The sequence below is a fragment of the Camelus ferus genome, chromosome 10, assembly GCF_009834535.1.
Source record: "Camelus ferus isolate YT-003-E chromosome 10, BCGSAC_Cfer_1.0, whole genome shotgun sequence".
Classification (NCBI taxonomy): Eukaryota; Metazoa; Chordata; class Mammalia; order Artiodactyla; family Camelidae; genus Camelus; species Camelus ferus.
The window spans coordinates 71,385,136-71,405,610 of record NC_045705.1 but is presented as its reverse complement, the minus strand read 5'-3'; the positions used below and the strand labels follow the sequence as shown (position 1 = coordinate 71,405,610).

The following is a 20,475-nucleotide window of genomic DNA, read 5'->3' as shown; positions in this document are numbered from 1 at the left end:
AGAGCACCACCGCTTCATGCTGGGTCCACACTCAATGCAGACTCACCTCGTGTTCCCTGGGGCTCACCTGAGTCCCGACCAGAGGTGCCAGCTGTCCCCTGGCCTCCCCTGGGCCCTGCGTCCAGTGCGTGACTTCGGCCCCGCTGGGTCACTCCCCCCAGCAACGTCCACCCTGCTAACAAGGTACCTGTCAAGGGACTGCCTCCGGCGGCTCCATTTTCACTCCTAACAGCTCTACTGCTGGTTCTGCGCTTCTGTGCTTTGAAGTCTCCATCCTTGCTTGCACTTTTGTGTTTATCGTTTTCATGACACTAAGTTGTCACGTGGTTCAAAGGAAAACTGGCTGCTGTGATCCCGGGGGGCCTGGCTCTGTGGCCGTGTCCTCCTGTGCTGGCTGAGCCCATGAGTGGCCACTCCGTATCTCAGCTGGAACCCTGAGGCCACCTTGGGCTCCTCCAGGACAAGGTGCCTTTCCTTCTACCAACCAGGTTTCCCCCTTTAATTTCCGGGGCTACGGGCAGTGTAGACTGAGGCCCACAATGGGGAAGGCTGTGACCCCACCCCTTGTTCTAGGCTGAGCGCCTGCCGTGGGCTGGCCTGGGACACAGTGTCAGCAGACGAGCCCGTCCCCGACGCGGTGGACACCTAGGAAGCTCGCTCGGCCTGGGCCAGGGCTGCTGGGGAGAAGGGCCCCTTGTATCTCAGTGTTGTGTACAGCACTCACACTCCCACAATGTGGGAGCCTGACCGAGGGCGGCCGGGGTGGGCTCCACGCAACCCTCCACCTGGGCTGTGCAATGTCTTCGGTGAGGACAGCGTTTCTGCTGGAGAAACAGCTGCTGATTCAGGGCTGGGCGGGGGACAGGACACACCTGACTGCGTCCACCCACTTCCACATGCGTGCCCCCTGCCCGGCCACCCCCAATGCACCCCTGGGGCACGAGCCTGAGCCAAGTCCCGCTTGGGGTCCGGCTCCAAGAGGTGGGGTCGTGGGGCCCTCTCAGACGGGAGACGCCTTGTGGCCCGTGCTCTGTCCCTGCTCCCACATCCAATGGCCTGGAGAGAACCACAGACAGGCCCGCGAGAAGCAGCACAGCGCCGCCCTCCGCGCTCCATGCTCGGCGTGAACCTCTCAGGCTCACGTTTGGAACCCAGCCTTGCTCCCTGCCCGCACTCACAAGGCCGGCGTCCAGTGTGCTGGCGGGCTTACGCCCACCGCCGCACCCCAGCTTGTCGTGACTCAGGCTGAGAACACTCAGAACAGAACCGGCGGACTCTCCCTGGAGGACTTGACGTCTCTGTTTTCACACAGACCGTTTATTAAAGTAGAAGACTGAAAGTAAAAATACATTTTACGATCCAAGAGGAATCTGGACATTGGACCCCAACAGAATGATCAGGACCATTTCGGCAGACATCGCACAGCAGACGCCCCAGGGCCTGTGACAGGGCGGGAGCGGGGACGGGGGAGGGGCTGCTGGAAATGCTTCTCTCCTCACCAACACGGCCGGACTGGACCCAGAGCGATCATCAGAGCAGCAACAACCTGCAAGGCACTGTGGCCCCCGGACCCGGCAGCTGCGGGCGCCCGAGCCTGGGCAGGCCTCCCTGACGGGCTGCACCGCCCACGACACAGGGCCCGACTGTGACCACAGCAGATGGGAGTCTGATTTAACTAACGAAGGCTTCACACCACGTGCGCCCTGTGATGTGCGACGGAAGCAGCGTCCACAGGAAGGGAGGTGCAGTGGCAGGTTTGGGGCCTGTCCTGAAGCCACGCCCCCCTCCCCCCCACAAACAGAGGCCCCAGGGGCCGCATGTCTGCGAGCAGGCGGGGCGCGCCTGTGCCCTGCAGTCACCACCTAACACCAGGGCCACCGCCGCCCACCCAGTGCTCTTGAGCATCAGAGAGCAAGTCTGCAGCAAGGCACACGTGGTCCAAACCCAACCCCCGACGCAGGTCCCCACCCAGGGCCACCGCCTGGACAGCAGGTCTGATGCACCCCTCGGGGGCAGAAAGCAGCCTTTCTGGCCGACATCACACCTAACCTGTGTGTGTAGGTGCAAGGACCAAGTTCAGGTCCTGACTCCCTCTGCTGACCTTGCACAGAAGTCCACGCTGCTGAATCCACCTCCGTGTCCAAAGGCTGGGCGCCTCCAAGGATGGAGCAGGGACTGCAGCCGCCAGGTGCGTCTCCCAAGCACCCATGTTATTCTAAGTGCATCGCTTTCGAGACACTTCTCAGATACCTGATTCTCGTGAATGTCACCCAGCCTGCCCCAACCTCTGCGTCCGAGGCCGCAGCCGGGCCAGGGTGCGGCCCACACTGCACAGGCACCACCTGCCTCGAGGGAAGACTTCAAGTGCCCATGGTCCCCAGACGTCCTCCCTGTCATCCAGACTAAGCGACAGCACGGGGGCCCCACGTGCTCTTAAATTAACGTCAGCAGTGAGCCAGCGGTTCCTAAATGCCCTTTAATAAACAAAACAAAGTACTGGACCGACTTCTCACACCTGCAGCCTCTGGTTCTGCAGCAAGAAGGGGTCACAGCAAGGGGCTGCAACCCCTGCCTCTCGGAAGCACGCTGCGCAGACTTGGTGTGGAACAGCAGGAGAGACTTCAGGGGCCTCCAGAGCTGAGGACGACGGCTCTGCACGCCCACGGGCGAGGCCACCCCAGACCCTGGTCAGCAGGCCACAGAGCACACCGAGGGAAGGACAGGCGCCCTCAGCCTGAAAGTTCTAACAATAACCCCAGGCCAGCTGCTCGCGGACTCTACGTGCCTTAAACTCACGGGTCTCCCGGCTCAGGTAGCGTCATCGCAGGCCAGCAATCAAACCGGAGACGGCTCAGTGCCAAGGCCCTGGCGGGGCAGGCGCTCCCAGGAGAGCCCCCCGGGCGGCGTGAGGGGGAACACATGCGCCCGGGGGCGGGGAGCCAGCGAGGGCACACGGGCCACGCCACGGTCGGCTCTTCTCCGATGTGAAGCAAGAGGGAAGCCACCCACCCAACCCAACCGACGCCGAGAGCAGCCGTGGGACGAGGCCACATGCACCAGCAAGGGAGGGGGCGGGGACGCGGACGTCGGGGAGGGGGGGGCACAGCGCTTTCACAGGAATCGGCTCGGGGCGGGGCTCCCGGGGACGCCTGGCCCGCGGGTCCGGGGCGCATCTAGGACTCCTCGCCCATCTGAAGCAGGGAGTTGATGGCGGCGTCCCGGCTGCCTCGCTGGGCCTCCAGCACGGAGCGGATCACCTCCCGGTCCATGTTGGGGAACATGTCCTGGATGGCTCTCAGGTCCTCCTCGTTACAGCGGGGCTGGGCGCTCACGGCTGGGGGCAGGGCCATGGGCACCATGCCGGGGCTGCAGACGGCGGGCATCCCTGCAAGCAGAAGACGAAGTTCAGGGACAGCAGAGCGTCACCGACGCTCAGGCCAGCTCTGGCCACAGGGAGGAAGTGACGTGTCCCATGGGCCTTCCGAGGAGAGCGGTCCCGACCCCATCTCATCTCCCAGCACGAGCTCAGAAGCCGGCCGGGCGCTCGGGGGGACCCAGTGTCCGGCAGCTCACACGAGCCCACCGCACAGCAGGGGCAGTGGGGGACAGGTGCTTGCAGGCTCTGGCCCCAAGGAACTAGGGCACTTACACCACACGGTCAACTCCCACCACGGACCAGGGGCCACAAAACCAGCCCCTTCCCGCACAGCACTCGGGGCGACAGCAGACAGCCTGCAAGGCGCTCACGGGCACCAGGCGGCTGTGTGCCAGGTCTCCACGTGGGGTCCTGGATGCCGGCCCCACCAGTTACAAGTGGGGGCTCCTGGTGTCACCTCCTCACGCCAACTACGTTCCCTTCACTCCTGTCAGACGTGGGTGATAAACTAGGAACCTTGCGACGTCTGAGCTACTGGAAAATCCAGGCTGAGGGCGGGGGCCAGAGCTGGGCCCTGCCAGCCTGCCAGTGCCAGGCAAGGACGCCCAGACAAACCCCGGGGGGGCATGCGAGAAACCCCGCAGCTAGTGGGCACCTCTCCAGAGAGGAAGTGGGGCTCCACCCCGTCACCTCTTACATAGCACAGACCACACTCCCGACCCGGCCCCGGGGGCGCTGGGCTGAGAAGCAAGTTCAGGACATGATGCCTTCTCCCCATCTGCAGTCAGAAGGCCCTAGGGGCAGCCCCATGCTGCCCAAGTCAGAACCGGCGGAAGGGCTGATAGGCACTCAAACAGTGGGAGCTGGCCGCGGGTGCACGGCCGTCTCCTGGGACAAGGGCGCAGACCTGCTGGCAGCAGCGCTCACATCCCCTCCCAGGTCCCTCCTGGGCCACACTGTGCCCAGTACCCGCCCACACACCTCACACACGGGCCTTTGGGCCTGACGTCCTGAAAGGTGAGAGGTCACCCAGGTCCCAGGTGGGGCCCTCGAGCCTGGTGAGACCAGGCCCCAGGTCGTCCTGGGAGCAGGAGTCTGGGGCCAGGAAGGGGCTTGCCCACCACCTTTCAGCAGCAGGGAGAAGGGAGGTGAAACCTGGAAAGCGGGGGCGGCCTCCAGGACCCTTCCTGCCTTCCCCACGGGGAACGAGGGTCAGGCCACAGCCTCTCCCGTCTCCAAGACAAGCACCCTGTCAAGCCCGGCAGTCGGCAGAGCCCCGCACGTGGCGGGGAGGTCCACACCGTGCAGGGCAGACGCCCACGCGGCAGGGGACGCGGTGCCCAGGTCTCCTCCTGGCAGCCGGGTGAACCCACGGTCCCCGCAGACCTGCTCTGCCCAGCATCCTTACGCTGAAACGGGAGTGGAAAGCCGGTGGAGGAGGCGTCTCTGCAAACCCATAGCCCCTCGGAGGCCTGGCCAGTTCACCTCAGGGATGGCGTCCTATAGGCAGTGCCCAGGGCTGTGCGGGCATCCCGTGAAACGGGGCATGTTCCTGAACCACCAACTTAACACCCTGGACGTGTGTCAAACCCCCCTGGAAGCCTCAAGAGTCGATGTGCTGGGGCTGGCAGGGGGCATCTCAGGGAACGGGACAGAGCACTGGGGCCTCGGTGGTACCCAAGACAGTGCCCTGGGGCTGGGCAGGTGGAGGCAGCGGAGCTCCAAGAGGGAGGCTCCTCCCCGTCATCTTCCTGGGAGCCTACTGGTTTCCAGGCTGAGCCAGCAAGGGCACACAGCCCCCCGGGCTGCACACAACATGGCCCAGAGCCCCCAGCGCCCACCCCAGGAATGATGGCCCCCATCAGTGCTGCAGACAAGGACGCAGGTGGGGACAGGGGCTCCATCCATGTACCTGCGAGAGGTGGGGCAGAGGGAATGGACAGAAACCACGTGAACTCATGGCCCCGCCAGCAAGCAGGAAAAATCCAAGCTTGGCACCCACGTGCTTCCCGCCACCGGGCTCACTGGCAAGACACCCACACCAACTGTCAAACCAAACCTGGGTGCAGGGTGGAGCCAGGACGCGGAATCCTGAGGTCAGGATTTCAACAATCCCCAGTCACCCAGAGTGACAGCGGACAGCTTCGCTTGGCACCGCCTCCCACCTCCCCTCGTCTGCATGGCGGACACAAACCTGCTGCTGGGGTCACACTCCCACCACCGGCACTTCTGGGAACAGCAGAGACGAAACCCTGACTCTCTGCAGCCCAGTTCCCTTCAACCTGGGGACGGTCTCAGGTCTCAAGCTGGGAGGCAGGTGGCTTCGAGGGCAGTGAACATGGGGCCCTCACGTGAGGTCCACACCTCACCCTAGAAGGCAGTGGCTGGACCGTGGGTCTAGAACTTTGGGGACGGGCACATGGCATCTTCGTCCACACCTGGTCTCCCCTGTGCCCCTGGGCCTCCCACTGCCCAAGTCCTGCCTGGTTTTATGGCCGCAAACGTGGGAACCTAGCTGAGTCCAGTCACCGCCAAGGCCAGAGTGGAGCTGACCAGCAGGCCAATGTCAGGTGGAAAATTCAAAGGCATGAAAGCCACGCGGATCCAGCTCCACTCTGCTGCGCTGCCCCCGGCTGCTGACTCGCAGAGGTAAATAAGCAGGACAGAAACACTAACGTCGGTGCACACAGCTCACCCAACTTCCTAGGAACGTGACCTCGAGTGGCGGTAACTCACGCGCTGAAATGTTCAGAAACTGCACTTCTACATCTCTGTAAATTTCAGCTCACCTCATTTGTGTCCACGGTTAGGGAAAAAACAAATTCTATTCTTGACATATGCATAAGAAATTCAAACACAGCACCAGACCCTGGCCCCAGGCTCCGGATCCCCATGCACCCACCACCCCCTCTGACGCTGTCCCTGGGGACACGCCCAGGAGAGCAGCAGCACACACCTGTGATGGGCACGTAGCCGACGCCCTGCTGGTACACGGTGGGCATGAGGACCACAGGCTGAGGCGGCATCACCATGGCAGCCGGCAGCGACTGAAATACAACAAAGATGATCAGGGGGTCACAGAGGAACACGGCACATCCCAACCTCATCACTTCCCGCCTCAACAGAACCACATGAGGAGGGGCAGCACAGGGCCCAGAGCCTCGTGAATCATCGTCGGACGCCCGGCCCACGCTGACAACACCCCAGCACTGCTCTGCTGGGGGAGCAGGAGGAGAATGCCTCGGCTGAGTGCTCCTCAGACCTACTGAGCCACAGCCGACCGAGATGTGACAAAAAGAGAACACAATTCAACGACGTAAACCCAAGCGCAAGCTTCCGGGTCAACACCTGTGACGATTCACGACGGCCTATCTCTGGTTTCAGCCGCTTAACTAAGCATGACGACGACCCTGTCTCCGTGGAAACACCTGCTAAGGGTGTGCAATGAGACGTGCACAACTGAAAGCACGCCGGTGCTGGGACCCGCTTTAGAACGGTCCAGACCAGGAGGTGGGGGTTGAAACAAGAGGACAGACGGTGACCTTCCAAGCTGGGGGATGAGCGCGCGTGGGAACACCTTGGACTAAAAGCTAAAACAACAACAGTAACACCACCTGGAGGACACAAAGGAGGTGGCAGGAACCCCAGATCTAGACACCTAACCCTGTCCCCCTGTCCCCCAAGGGTCCCAGAGGAGCAGGGGCACTGAGGGTGGAGCCAGGCAAAAGCCTGGGGACCTGAGGCTGCACAGCCCAGAGGAAGCCCTCCCCACGTAAGACAGGACCAAGCTGGCCGTGTCCCCCCCCCCACCCCGCCCTCACCGTGTAGGACAGGACCAGGTTGATCATGCCCTCCTTGTCGTCACCCTGCCGTCCACTCAGGCTGTACCACTCATCCTCCACCTTTCCCTGCTTCAGCGACTCGGGGATGGTGACGTGCGTCCAGGCGATGCGGTCGTCCATGGAGAAGGCCCGCTGAGGGAGGGACCACAGGGAAACAGCACTTAGTGGGATCCCCACGGGTGCCTGTCCCTGCGCACCATCCCGACAATGGTCTCCTGAAGCCCCACCCCTCAGAGCCCATCCCCTGGGATCCTCCAGCCCTCCAGGCAGGGTGCCCCCTCTCTCCACCCTCTGTGGGTCCAGGGAGAAGGGAGGACCCACTGGACCACTGCACTCACCCCTTCCAACCAGCGAGCGCTGGGACGCGCTCCCCCAGCTCACCGCACCTCCACCCTTCCCTTACCCCGACCCTGCGGGCCGGAGAGGCAGGGTGAGGAGGGCACTCGAGCAGGGCAGAGCCCACAGGGACCGTCTCAGCCCTGCTGCCCACTCTGAGCCCTCCGAGCCCTCGTCCGCCAACCAGCGCCACCGGGGCCACCCTGGCCCGGCCTCAGAAGCTGTGGGACACTCCCAGACAGGCATTTGGAGGACAGGCTGGGAAAGAGCCCAGCGCAGCCATCGGACACACCAGGGACACTTGGGAGGTTCACGCGACCCAACCATAGAGGCCTATATCCACCCAGCACGGTGCCGACCCACATCACACCCGCACCCGCAGATAGCAGCTGCCTGATCTGCCTGGCAGGCACAGAGCCCGGGGCACCTGCTGTCACAGAGGTGCCGCATCCGAATGTAAGTTCGAAGGATCTGCAGTGAACACGCGCCTTTCACCAATGCTGGGGACATCAGGACAGCTGCCACCAAGCCCTAAAAAGCCCCGAGTGCACAAGCCAAAGGGCCAGACGGAGCTGCCCCCGAGGGGCCCCGGGCGGGCAGCGCCCTCACCTCATCGAAGATCTCTAGGTAGAAGGAGTCGACGCCCGGGGGCACCGTGCACTGGATGACTTTATTCCAGCGCGGGTTCTTGGCGCCGTTGTGGGCCGTGGGCGTCTCGTACACCGCGTAGCCCAGGCGCAGCCGGCAGTAGGGGTCCATGCGGGTCATGCCGTAGTTCTTTGCCAACTTGGCCTGAAAAGGAGCCGAGGTACAGGAAGGGGGCGGCCGTCAGATGAGAGCTGAGGCTAGGCTGCGGGGCCCAACCTCTCACCCTCCACTCCAGCGTCTTCTGGTGTCCACCCAGCTACTCAAACCCACCAGAGCACAGTTCACAGTTCTAGCTGCAGAATGGGCCCTCCACATCCATGGGCCTAACCAACCACAGATCAAAAACATTAAGGAAAAAAATTCCAGAAAGTTTCACAAAGCAAAACTTGAATTTGCCACTCCGGCAGTATTTATATGGCTTTAAACTGTACAGCAGCTATTCACGTAGCATCCGTGGTGTTAGGTGATGCAGAGGGACCCAGGGATGACCTACAGCACCCAGGAGCACGTGCAAAGCTGCCCCACTTCACACACGGGGCTGGAGCATCCATGGACCATGGTGTCTGTGGGTCCTGGGATCAAGCCCGTGGACAGCTGGCCTCTGGGCACCAAGAACGGGGAGAAATCCATGCTCGGTGGTGTGTCTCTGTAATAAGGACACACCAGAGAGCTGCCGGACAGGGGGTCGTCCCCCCACCCCCAGGAGGAGGAAGAATGTGCAGAGGGCAGCCACAGCCAGCAGGGGACAGGGCGTCCGGGAGACGTGAGGCCTGGCCAGGGCCCTTTCTGTGCCCCAGATGGTGACTGGGCTGGTGCCCCACCTCCCTTCACGAGGGGGCGTCTCTCGGGAGTGACATCCCTGGCCACCACCACATGGGGCCAGGGTGCAGGCAACTCACTCGGGCATCACAGGCCTTGGAGTCCGAGGGGCCCACCCACATCTTACATGGGCCGTGGGCCCAGTAGAGCCAGAGGGCTGCTTGGGACGAGGGAAGAGTCTGTGGGAGGAAACACGAACGCCCACGGAGGAGGGAGGCTATCTGTCAGGGGGGTACCTGCTCACGTGGGCTTAAACATGAAGCCCAAACTACAGAACTCTGGTGCCTAGCGGGGACACACGGACGGACAGACGTCTCTGCCTCCCAGAGATGCAGGAGCAACACGGCAGCGCCCCTGACACCCTGAGAGCGCATCTGGCCAGCACGCACCTGCACCACGGTGATGCTGAGGCGGCCCACACTGCCCAGCGCCCCTCCGCACTGCAGCTGCCGGGCCGCCTGAGCGTCCAGCTGGATCTGCTGCTGCTGCTGCGTGGGCGTGATGCGCAGGAAGTCCTGCGGGAGCTCCCCGATGAACACCTGCGGGGGCAAGGCGGGCGTCGGGGGCGGGGCCGTAGGCTCGGGGTCTCCACAGCCTGCGGACCCCTCCCGGGGGCCTGCACTCTCCAGAGCAGGGCCCCTCTCTTGCTCCAAGGGCCTCCCTCCATCACGGTTCTGCCCAGAGGCCGGTCTTGCGCGCTAGCCGGCCGGTGGGGCCGATCTCAGGCTCCATTTGCTCTTGACCGCGAGTCCACAATCCCTTTCCTGGTACCAGGACGGCTGCCAGCAAGGCCTGTCCAACAAACCAACGGGTGATCTCGGGACCTGGAGAGGTCTCTGGGCTGAAGCCCTTCAAACATCTGCACGAGAAACGGTTCACATACAAGAATGCCCCGAAGACAAAAAGAAGCCAATGGATTAACAGCAAGAAGCCCCCAAGACTCAGCCCTGGAGAGACAGGAGTGATGGGACGGCTCCAAGGGAGTGGCGTCTCCCAAGGAAACGGGAGGAGACTGAGCAAGAGTTGGTCAGGGCTCCACCAGCAGAGATGAGCTTGGAGGGTGGGCCGCACGGCCAGGCTGGCCTGACCCAGGGTGCCGTGACCCCCAGTTCAATGACTCTGCTCTTTCCAGGAGGCGTGGGAAGAGGGCTGGAGGAGTCACAGTGTAAGCAGAGCCCAGATGAAGGGAAGAGAGAAGCCGCAGGACCCACGGCAGGAGGCCTGGCTGCTAGGGGGACCGGAGCCACAGCCCCAAGGGCCAGGCACTGCCTGCGGTGGCCCTGGCCCGCTGTCACTGCCCAGGGACGCCACAGACCCCAGCCGAGGGCCTTGAAGAACCGCGCAATTTCAGGAAACACCAAAAGGAAGACCCCAGGGTGTTGCAGGACTTTTGGCAACTGTTTACAGACAGCAGCCACCAGAGACCACCTGGATGTCCAGACGCCCTGGACCCTGAGGCCTCTCCTGCGCAGACCAGACGGCACCTGGTGCCCTGGGCCGCCCAGCGACATGGCGTCCAGCAGGCTGCAGAAGGCTCTGTGCTCACGGAGCTCACAGCCTGCACCACCATTCCTTTTGAGGATCCCTACAGAGGCCTGGGCTCGCCTCCTTCCCCATCCCAGGCCCACAGACCACACACACCCCACGGCGCTGGTGGAAGTGGACGCACTCGGGACCTGCCTGGGGCTCCCCCCACCTCTGCACCCACCAGCCTGGCTCGGCCTGACCCCATCTGGGAGCTGCTCGGAGCCACCAGAGGAGCTGTTCCACACACGCTCTGCATCACAAGGACCCATCGGGGGTGGGGGGCACTTCTCACAGCCCAGTGGGCCCAGCGGGTGCCCAGAGGCCTGGGGTTGCCAAGAGAGGGACACAACACCTTCCCTCCTGAGGGCGTCACTGCAGCGTTTCCCAGGCATGTGGCACAGCTAGACAGGTCCCAGGGCGTGCCCTGCAAGGAAGGCCCGTGGTGACCCCCTGCGCCCTGCCCCCCACCCCGCCAGGAGGGCTGAGATGCTGAGGACACACCAACGGCCAGTTCCTGCTGGTGTCCCGGAAACACAAGCACCCAGAACAGAGCCTGGCCCCCTCCCAAACACACCCCCCATGGAGCCTCTGGGCTCTCAGGGCTGGCAGTGAGGTCAGGAGCGGGGAAGGATGAGCCGGTACTCGGAGCGTCTGTGGGGCCGGCTCTGCCTGAAGGCACAACGTGGGGGCACCCACACCCGCTCTCCCGCCAGAGACAGCAGCAGGGCTGAGGCCCAGGGCAGGGGTGGGTCAGGGTGGTCTTACATTACTCTATAAACCCAGCCCCCTCCCCTATTCCTATCACCCACGCCTTCCCCAACCTTCCAGACTACCCACATCAGGATGGGCTACTCAAGGCCAAAACATCTGGATGTCCCGACTCTGCCGGAGCCCGCCGCCCACACAGCTTCTGCACCAGGGGACTGAGGGGCCGTGGTGTTAACGAGCACGAAGATGCTGGAAAACCGATGAGAGAGAGAGGACAACCACAGTCCCCAAGCAAGGACCAGACCAGGAAAGCTGGCGGGACAACCAGTGGTTTCCACGGGGTCTCGGCCAGAGCTCCACAGCCCTCACGCTGGCCCAGGACCCGGGTGTCAGCTGAGATGGAACATCCCCAGCCCTACCAAAGTACTGAGGGGGCCCGAGGGCTGGGACAGATGGGCAGACGCTCTGTGAGCTCCATGGAACCGTCACACATGAAGCCGAGGGAAATGATCACTGCTCTCACGATGCGTGTGTTTTAACGAAAGAACACAAACGAGTATCAGCCAATTAACTGTGTGTGGAAAGTGGCGGCACTGTAAATACACACAGGTGGCTTCGTGGAGAAGATGTCATCTCAGCGAAGACCTGATTGGCGGGGAGGGGTCATCATGCAGAACGTGGGGAGGAGCCTGCCTGGCAGGTGGAGGAACGGGGAGGTGGCTGGAACACAGCGAGCCAGGGAGGGAGAGCAGGAGGTCAGAGGCAGGGGGACAGGCAGCCAGGAGTGGTGGCCAGGGGCTCTGACTCTCAGAGAGGAGAGGAAGGGAGCAGGTGGGGAACCTGGGGAACCCAGGGCGAGTGGGTAGCCAGGGTAGGTGGGGAACCCAGGGCAGATGGGCAGTTGGGGCAGGTGGGAAACCCAGGGCAGGTGGGGAACCCGGGTCAGATGGGCATTTGGGGCAGATGGGGAACCTGGGGACGGGTGGGGAGCCGGGGCAGGTGGGGAACCCAGGGCGGGCGGGGAGCCGGGGCGTGCTGCACCACACGTCTGGCTCTGCCTGGCACCTGGCTGCGGGATATAACAGCAGGCGGACCAGCTGAGCAAGTGTGGCTGTGTGTGGGTGGTGCAGAGACTGAGAAAGAACCAGATTCTGGATGTGCTTGGAAGGCAGAGTGGGCCGGGCATGAGTTCCAGAGGGGCGCAGAAGAGGCCAGGCCACCTGAGGTTTTGGCCTGAGCGATAAGAAGGATGGAAGTGTTGCCCAACTGAATAGGACAAAGTGGGGGGGGGGGGGTCTGAGGAAGGAGGGGGCTGGTCTGTCTGTGACGTCTGGAACATTCCAGGGAGACGCAAGGAGCCATGGAATGCATGGACGTGGAACTCAGGAAGGAAGGCTGGGGGGAGACAGTCACCGTCACGTGGGGGGGGGGGGCTGGCACCAGCCGAGATCCCCGAGGGAAGACAGTGACCTGGGCAGGAAGGGGCCGCTCTCATCTGTGCTCCAGGACAAACAGCCCAGACTAGCCACCGCCGTGCCCCCTGCCTGCTCAGTCACCCCCTAGTCCCTCAAAGCACAGGCGGCTTCCCTCCTGGGGCCCACAGCCCCCACACTCGACACCCCCGCCCCAGCTCCCACCGTCCAGCTGTAGGTGAAGCAAAAATAAACGGTAGGAGGCGTGCAGAAGGGGAGCCGTGCGTACGAAAGGCGGGGTGGCCAGTTTTCTGAGGCATGACAAATAACTCACAGGGACCGAGCAGCTGACAGCCAGGTCCTCCCTCCAGGCCGGCTGGGCCAGCAGGCACCGCGGGAGAAAGGCGTCCACGTGAGGACACCGAGTCGCAGAGATCAAAGTGAGAGCAGCACCGGGACCCGAGTGACTGACGCGAACTCCCGCGTGGATGTCGCCACTGCGGGAAGAGGGGCCAGAGGGCGCTCGGAATTCAGGGAAGAGACGCGGGGGCGGGAGGGGCCGGGGAGCCAGGGCACAGTCAACTGCTGCCTGCTCTACAGAAGCCGCAGAGCCAGAAGAAAGGCCTCCGCGGACTGGGAGCAGGACACTGTCAACCCGGGACCCCAAGCGGGAGCCCCTTTCAGGAATCAGAGAAAGCACACGTGTACGAGCGCATCTGAACAGGCCCCAGCTCAGAACAACAACGTCCTCCTGGAAGGAGGGTAAACAAAGCAGCGCCTCCGCACACAACCACCACGCTGGGACGGCCACCGAGGCACAAGCTGACCAGCACGATGGTAATTCTAACGATTAACCTTAGATCCTGATAAGTCTGCTTGATAAAATTTCCAGGATAACCACAAACAGAGCAGAGTTAAAATACACGTTTCCCAAACCAGCAGAGACCAAAAAATGGAGCTTAAAAAAACTATATTTATTCAACCCAAAAGAAGGCAAGAAGAGAAAAAGAAACAAAAGCACAAAAGAACATGGTGGGCGGGAAGGGCATGCGTACAGCTACGCACATAAGACTGTTTAACGTGTTCCAGTTAAAATACAAAGACAGACAGCCCAGACCTGACCTTTAACAATCCAGCTCTGTGCTGCTGACGACAAACCAGTCCGACACCAACGTTCAGAGGGAAGTCCAAGAACGTACAACTCCCCAGGCAAACGCTCCCTAAAAGGAAGTTGGGCTCTCCAGGTAGCATCGGACCCAACAAGAGAGGCTGGTGCATGGCCAGCAGGGCTGATGCATGTGAAAAGGTGCGACTTACAGGAAGACGGGGCCAGTCTAAACCCGGGTGCTCTCCGAACTCAGCCTCAGAAAAAGCAGAGCTCACAGGGACCCAGAGGGGCAGGACTCGGGCCAGCGGGAAGGGGCGTGCCCGGAGCAAGAAGTGATGAACACCGCAGGCCGACAGCTGGGCTCGCAGTGGTGCTGGGGCAGAGGAAGGCAGGCACAGCCTAGAGAGAATGAGCTCCGACCTCTGGATGCTGGAGATCAAAGACAGAGCGCTCGGCGCGCACCCTGCCTCTCCCGTGCAGGCTGTGCTCGAGGGCAGCCAGACAGTGCTGGCGGTGGAGACGCGTCATCCTCACAGTCCCAGTCAGTAAACACAGAGCAAGTGACACAGGTCAGTGTCAGCCTTCGCTGTCCCCCATGAAGTCAGGCGCAGCAACAGTTACCAACATGTGCAAGGCTGCCGAGGACCTGGACACCACGGGCCACCCGACAGCTTACCTCAGGTCTCACAGGGGAAAGACAGGACGAAGGGGCCCCCACAGCAGGACAGCAGGACAACTGGTCCTTATCAGCTCCTATCAGCCTGGACTCAACGGACAGGCCCGCACATCTTGGCCTCCAAGCAAGCATTAACCTTGGCCCGGGAGCTGACAGGAGCAGCGCTATGGTCAGAAGCAGGGGTACTACAAACCCCCACCGAGTCCTGTTGTGGAAGGCAGGCCCACACAACTACTCCTGGGGGTGCCCATCAGGTGCTTTTTAATAGGGTGTGGACTGGCAGGTGCACTGGCTGGAGAAGGCTTGTCAGAACAGAAACATCCACATTGCAAAAACTGGGCCAAAAGCACAGGGCTGAGCAACCTCAGGGCCGTTCAGGAAACACTCTGCCCAGAAGGTACAGACAGCCGGTCTCCTGGAACTTTAGGCACACTCCTAGCAGGCTCCCCCTCAAGCACAGGGGGAACCTCCCAGACCGGTCAGATCCTCCTCCGCCTTCACGTGCCCAAAGACTGTGCCTGTCACTCCTTCACAACAAGCAGGAGGCGACAGTCAGACTTCAGAGAGGGCCCGAAAGAGCGTGAGCCCAGGCTCCGGGCACCCTGGCTGAACCCTGTCCTGCGGGCAGTGGGCTGACATTCAGGGGAGCTGCCCAACACGGACCCAGCAGGGGAGCGCCTGCCAACTCCCTCCACCAGCCCGGCTGGATTCCTGGCTTCGGCCCACAGCCACACGCACACGGCAGCCAGCGGGGTCTCAGGCAACACGAAGTCTGTGCACCCGGCAAAGAGAAGAGGCCTCCACCAGACTCTGCTGACCACAAAGGGAAGGGCTCTACGGCGCTGGAAACTGCCAAAAAGGCCCCCACAAGGACGGCTAACCCAGACAGGAGCAGGTTGGCGGGAAGGTGTGGGAGCCAGATGGTGTGGGCCAGGCAAAAACGTTAAAAAAAAAGAAAAGTGCACAGTGGCAATCAGATCAAAGTCAGTGCCAGATCCGCCTGCACCCACAGGCCTCGGGGTCCGGCAGGCCCATGCCAGGAGGCACCGCCTCCCAGGACCTTCCAACCCCCAGACCCTGTCTGGGTCTGCTTTCCCTGCTCTCTCCTCACACCCGTCTCCCAACTCCAGCTCCCTCTCCAGTCCCAGGTCAAATGATCCTTCCTCCTGACCCCAGCCCAGGTGGGCCACTGCTCACCCCAACTTGAGTTCAGACCCATGGGTCTGAATGCGACCGTCCCCATGTGGAACATCCCGACGGCACGCACCACACTGGTGACCGCTGCACCATGTTGCCCAGACACTAATGTCAACCGCATGGTGGGTGAGTCGCAGGGACCCTGGAGCCCAGACCTAACCTTACTGCACTCGTACAGGCCGTGCAGAGCACGCTGCAGACACTTGCTGGTCTCCATGTGGGATCTACGGCCACGCTGGCTGCAAGTGAACATGCCGGAGAGCAACGAGCACGAGGCTGGTCAGACAGACCAGGCCTTCAACAGCACAGGCCCCAAGTCCAAACACCCTCTGATGCCTGGTTCCCACTGCAGCGGGGGCTGCTAACTCCCTCGCAGAAGGAGGGGATCACCCGCACTGAACCCGGCCCCCGGGGTTTGCCTGCAACGCGTCCGTCGTCACCGTGTGAGTTCTAGACGAGCGCACCGAGATCCCAGCAGGCCGAGGACTTGCGACAGGCCAGGACCGGGGCCGTGCTGCCTGACGGCCACACCACTGCTCCCAGGGGAGGCCCTGATTGGGTCCCTTGCTTCTCTGATGAGCCACTTGTGTACAAATGAGACATTGCTGACAGTCAACCTGCGGTAACTCATGGTACGCAGTGACGATGGAGACACACAGACGCTGAAAATCAGGGTCCGGAAAATCCCTCTCCTGACTCTGGGACGTCCCCACACCCCGGTCTGACAGGAAGTGCTGTCAGGTCCAATCCAAATGCTCAGGAAGAGCCTCTGTGCCTGAAGGGCTTCTGACAAGACCTGGGTCTTCCTCAAACTCAGAATCACCTTCTGTGGAAAGGCTTCTTTTCCGGTCGGCAGAAGCCCAAACAAGATTCATCAGCTTACACTCAGCAGCGGACGTTCTGAGGGAAGGCACATCAAAGTGTCACGTCAGAGGAGCCTCATTCCCACTCAGCAGGACCCGGGTGTCCACCTACTGCACGTTTACAGCTGCGTTTGATAAAAGCTTCACTACTCACGAGGACCCACCCAACCCAGCCTGAACGCGCGGCTGGAGCCGACCTGAGCCGTCTGTACTCGTGCTCCTGCAGAGACACAGCGAGCGGTGCCCTGGGGACACGGCGAGAGGGCTAGGGGTGAGGGGCACGCCCAGCTCTCCACTCCCAACCCCCACTTGTCACTGAAGAAACCGAGCGATTGAGAAACGGTCACTAACTGGGGACACAGCTGAGCCTGGGAGCCTCACCCTGCCTGCGGGCAGAAAGGATGACAGGCCTTCCACCCATCCAGAGTTCAGAGCGCCTCTCTACAGAGGGACCCACCGGGTCCGGGGCCTCCTTGCCGGGGTGCCGGGCCTCCCCGACCGGGGACCCACCGGGAGCCGTGCCTCCCCCACTGGGAACCCACCGGGAGCCGGGCCTCCCCAACCCGGGACCCACCGGGACCCGGGGCCTCCCCGACTCGGGACCCACAGGGACCCGGGGCCTCCCCCACCGGGGACTCCCTCCTGCTCGCCCAGAGCCCGGCGTCGAGCCCTCCCCTGTGCCCAGAGGCCGTGGAGCCTGCCCACGGCCGGAGCCTACCGGCCCGCGCTGCGTGCTGACGGTGGTCGCCATGGTCTGACCGGCTCGGCGCCTCGCCCGCAGAGAGCTGACGGGCCGGCGACCCTCCGCGCGGAGCCACGAACCGTCGGTGGTCCCGCGAGGCCGCCGCCGCCACAGTCAGCTGACGGCCGGCCCCGCCCCTGTGCTGAGCACTGCGCAGGCGCAGCGCCGCACCGCCCCTTCCGGCGTCGCGCACGCACGCGCGCTCTCGCCGGGCGCCTGCGCAGTCGCTTCCCCCGCGGCGCGGCCCCGCGACAAGGCTCTCGAGCTGGCTGTGTGCGCATGTCCGCCGGCCGCCGCTCTGGGCCGTGGGGCAGCCCGAGCGGGTCACCGGGGCGGGGCGGCCCTGGTGGCGGGTCCGGGGACGACGGGTCCCCGGGCTGGCCGGAGCACCGCCCCCACCAGCGCCCGGCACCGCGCGCGGACCCCGCAGACCCCGAGAGGCGCTGCCGGCGAGGCCAGGCCGGGGGCCGGGCGGCCGGAGCGGCCCCGCGGTGCTTGGCCGGGGAGTGACCGGTGTGACCCGGGGTGGCAGCAGCCGCCCTCCACGTCGGTCTGCTGTGAGGCCAAGCGATGACCACTCCCCTCGCCCCCGCCGCCTCCTTTTTTCCCCAACGGCCCTCGGCAGGGCCTGCCCCGAAGCTGCTGGACAGGGGCTGCCTCTGAGTCCCCTGGAGGCTTTGCTGTTGTCCCCCGAGGAGGTGGATAGGCCTGTGTGCGGCCAGTCCCGGCGTCCTGGTGTTGAACGTAAGCAGCTTCACAGGCAACCAGATCACACAGGGCCACTGACCACACCAGCCGCGCGTGCTCTCGGACAAAACATGAACACCTCCCCACGCCCATCCCCGCAGCCCTCTCCCGCTGGAGCTGGTGCCCTGGGGCTGTAACAGGAAAGGGCAAATCTGACTCCAGCCTGTATCTGTTTCTTTTACTTTAAACTTCGAATTTATTCATTTTGCTACGAGTTAATTACTAAAGGGATGTTGCCCCTAAGCTTAAATAACACATAAGGGTCCATCTCCCGGAACCCTGTCTAATGAGCGATAAACTGACATACCTTTGTTTATCACACAGGAAACATGCCTACCAGGCCCATCTGTGAATGACTGTGGGAAGGGCGAAATTGACACCTCCCCTGGAGAAGCTGACTGGAGCTAGGAAATGTTTGACAGTACCCCCTCCCCTTTTAGAATAAAAGAAGGCTGAATTCTAACTCAGGCAAGATGATTCTATGGGACGCTAGACCACCATCTTCTCAGTCTGCTGGCTTTCCAAATAAAGGTGTTGTTCTTTGTTCCTTGTTCCAACGCCTCATCTCCCTACTTACTGTCCTGTCGCAGGGCGAGCAACACGAGCTTGGCCTGGGTGACACTGTCACTTCCCAGTTATGTGCAGTCTGAGCCTCCCTCTAGTGCTCTCTCCTTTTAGGTACGAGTTGTTAAGAAGCTCCCGGATGCCATCCAATCCACAGCAAAACCCTGCTTCCTTAAACTGTCCCCAGAATCACCTACAAAAGCCCCAATCCTATAAGGAGTCCTTTCCGATGCCTTCTGAGTCCCCTGTGCATCCCCATATGCATGGTCTCCTCAGCTGCAACCAGTAATGATGCCACTTTGCTGAATACAGATGTGTTCCTGGTGGTGTGGCTGGAGGGCACTGACACAGCCAAAGCATTGCCCTTTTCCTCTGTGTACTTTCTAGAGCCTTCAGAAGTCAACGGCCCGCTGCATAGTTTCTGTAATCCTGTATTTGTCATAGCAACTAAGTATCTCATCCACGTGACCACGCGTCCACATGCTCTCCACCTGCACCACGTCCCAGCCGCCGCTGGTGGTGATTTGAGGAACTGGGATGCCCCTGTGTGGTGCAGACTCCTGGTGTTCCGTTGCCCCAGGGCAAGGATTTTATCCAGATGCTCATCTGGTATATGAGCAACCCAATCCTGGAATCCCATTCTGATTGTCTGTTTTCTGGGGCCACTTCTAGTGGCAATTAGTGTATCAGTCAGTGTCCTGGCAAGAAACAGGTGGCATACTCAGAAAGATGGTTGGAGGGATGTTAGTAAATGGACTGTTCACAAAGGAAGGGCAGAGGTGAGTGAATACTTGAGGCATGGTGACGCACTGATGGACTTTTAGCTGCAGGAAGCTGCTACCACTTCTGGCCTTGAGAGGACAAAGGGAGGGAGTGGTGATTGGGAAAGAGACTTCCTCAGCAGAGGAATGAACCCACTGCCAAGACACAGGCCTGAAGAGAGGGGCCTCGGGAAATAAATGCTCTGACCTCTCTCCTCCCCTTCTCATCTCTACAGGTGTCTCCTATGAACCTAACCAGGTGATGCATTCTGTAGATGAACACTCCCGGGGCACACAGCAAGGCAGAGAAAGGTGGAGAGGATCCAGGAGGCCAAAGGGAGGCTCTTCTACACGTGTGTCTAATCACCAGCGGTAACCAGAGGACACGGTTTTGTAAAACTGAAGAGTCACAAAATAGAAAACATAAAAATGTAGCTCTTAAAGAAGTGTTCAGGGAAATTTTAAAGTTTTACTGAAAGACATTAAAGAAGACCTGACTAAATTGGGAACTATGTACCATGTTCATGGATAGGAAGGCTCAGTGGCAGAAATATGTCAAGTCTCCCCCAAATTGCCCTACAAAAGAAATTATCATTAAAATCCCAGCTTTTTAAGAAATGTAACAAGCTAATTCTAGAATTTTTACAGCAGAACAAAGGCTGGTTAATAGCACAGACATTCTAGAAGAAGGAAGAGAAGCAGGAGGCAGAAGGAAGCTGTCCTAGGAGGTATCAAAATGGATTATAAAGCTATAGCCCTTGACTCTGGGATATTGGTATGGGGATAGACAAATTCACCAATGAAACAAAATATGAAACCTTGACCTCTGAGAGTGCTGGCACTGCTGAGCAGTTGGGAAGAGAAGCATCTTTTAACAAGTGTACTAAAACTTATGAAAAAACAAACAAACAAAACAAACCCTTAAATCGGACCCCTGCCTTATGCTGAACGAAAAAATAATTCCTGATCCAAATAGTCCGATGACTATTTGGTAAATTCAATACCTATGTTGGGTTTGTAAAGGATAAAATCAGTAAACCTGCCACCTCTCCTCTGGTCCGTCTGGGAAGGTGTGAGCGGGAGTCAGGGTGCTGGGAGATAACACATATGGTGATGAAAGGAAAGACACTTGGGAAGCCAGACGTGAGG

At 61.2% G+C, this 20,475-nt stretch overlaps 1 protein-coding gene and 1 long non-coding RNA gene across 3 annotated transcripts; one reads left to right on the top strand and one right to left on the bottom strand.

The window, feature by feature from the left end:
• Positions 1-1,285: 1,285 nt before the first annotated feature.
• TOLLIP (toll interacting protein) lies at positions 1,286-17,415 on the bottom strand. 2 transcript variants are annotated; one of them, XM_032490259.1, is made up of 6 exons: positions 17,231-17,407; positions 9,411-9,560; positions 8,164-8,346; positions 7,198-7,350; positions 6,333-6,423; positions 1,286-3,385 (listed from the first exon to the last, which is right to left on the bottom strand). In XM_032490259.1, the coding sequence occupies exons 1-6, from the start codon at positions 17,261-17,263 to the stop codon at positions 3,174-3,176; spliced, it is 822 nt and encodes a 273-aa protein (XP_032346150.1). In that variant the 5' UTR covers positions 17,264-17,407; the 3' UTR covers positions 1,286-3,173. The 2 variants fall into 2 exon arrangements, with proteins under 2 accessions (XP_032346150.1, XP_032346151.1); XM_032490260.1 differs by lacking the exons at positions 6,333-6,423; positions 7,198-7,350; positions 8,164-8,346 and having other exon boundaries at positions 3,178-3,385; positions 17,231-17,415.
• A 94-nt stretch (positions 17,416-17,509) lies between these two features.
• LOC116666563 lies at positions 17,510-20,180 on the top strand. Its single transcript, XR_004323505.1, has 3 exons — positions 17,510-17,998; positions 18,326-18,532; positions 19,563-20,180. It is a non-coding gene; the product is annotated as an uncharacterized LOC116666563 (long non-coding RNA).
• Positions 20,181-20,475: the final 295 nt, after the last annotated feature.

What these genes read in the sequence shown, in the direction of transcription:
- TOLLIP (XM_032490259.1), bottom strand. Translation starts at nt 17,263, where the DNA reads ATGGCGACCACCGTCAGCACGCAGCGCGGGCCG. An exon ending in TCAGCATCACCGTGGTGCAG is followed by an intron (nt 8,347 to 9,410) that starts GTGCGTGCTGGC and finishes GCTCCTTTTCAG; the next exon opens with GCCAAGTTGGCAAAGAACTA. An exon ending in ACCTGGTCCTGTCCTACACG is followed by an intron (nt 6,424 to 7,197) that starts GTGAGGGCGGGG and finishes GTTGTATTTCAG; the next exon opens with TCGCTGCCGGCTGCCATGGT.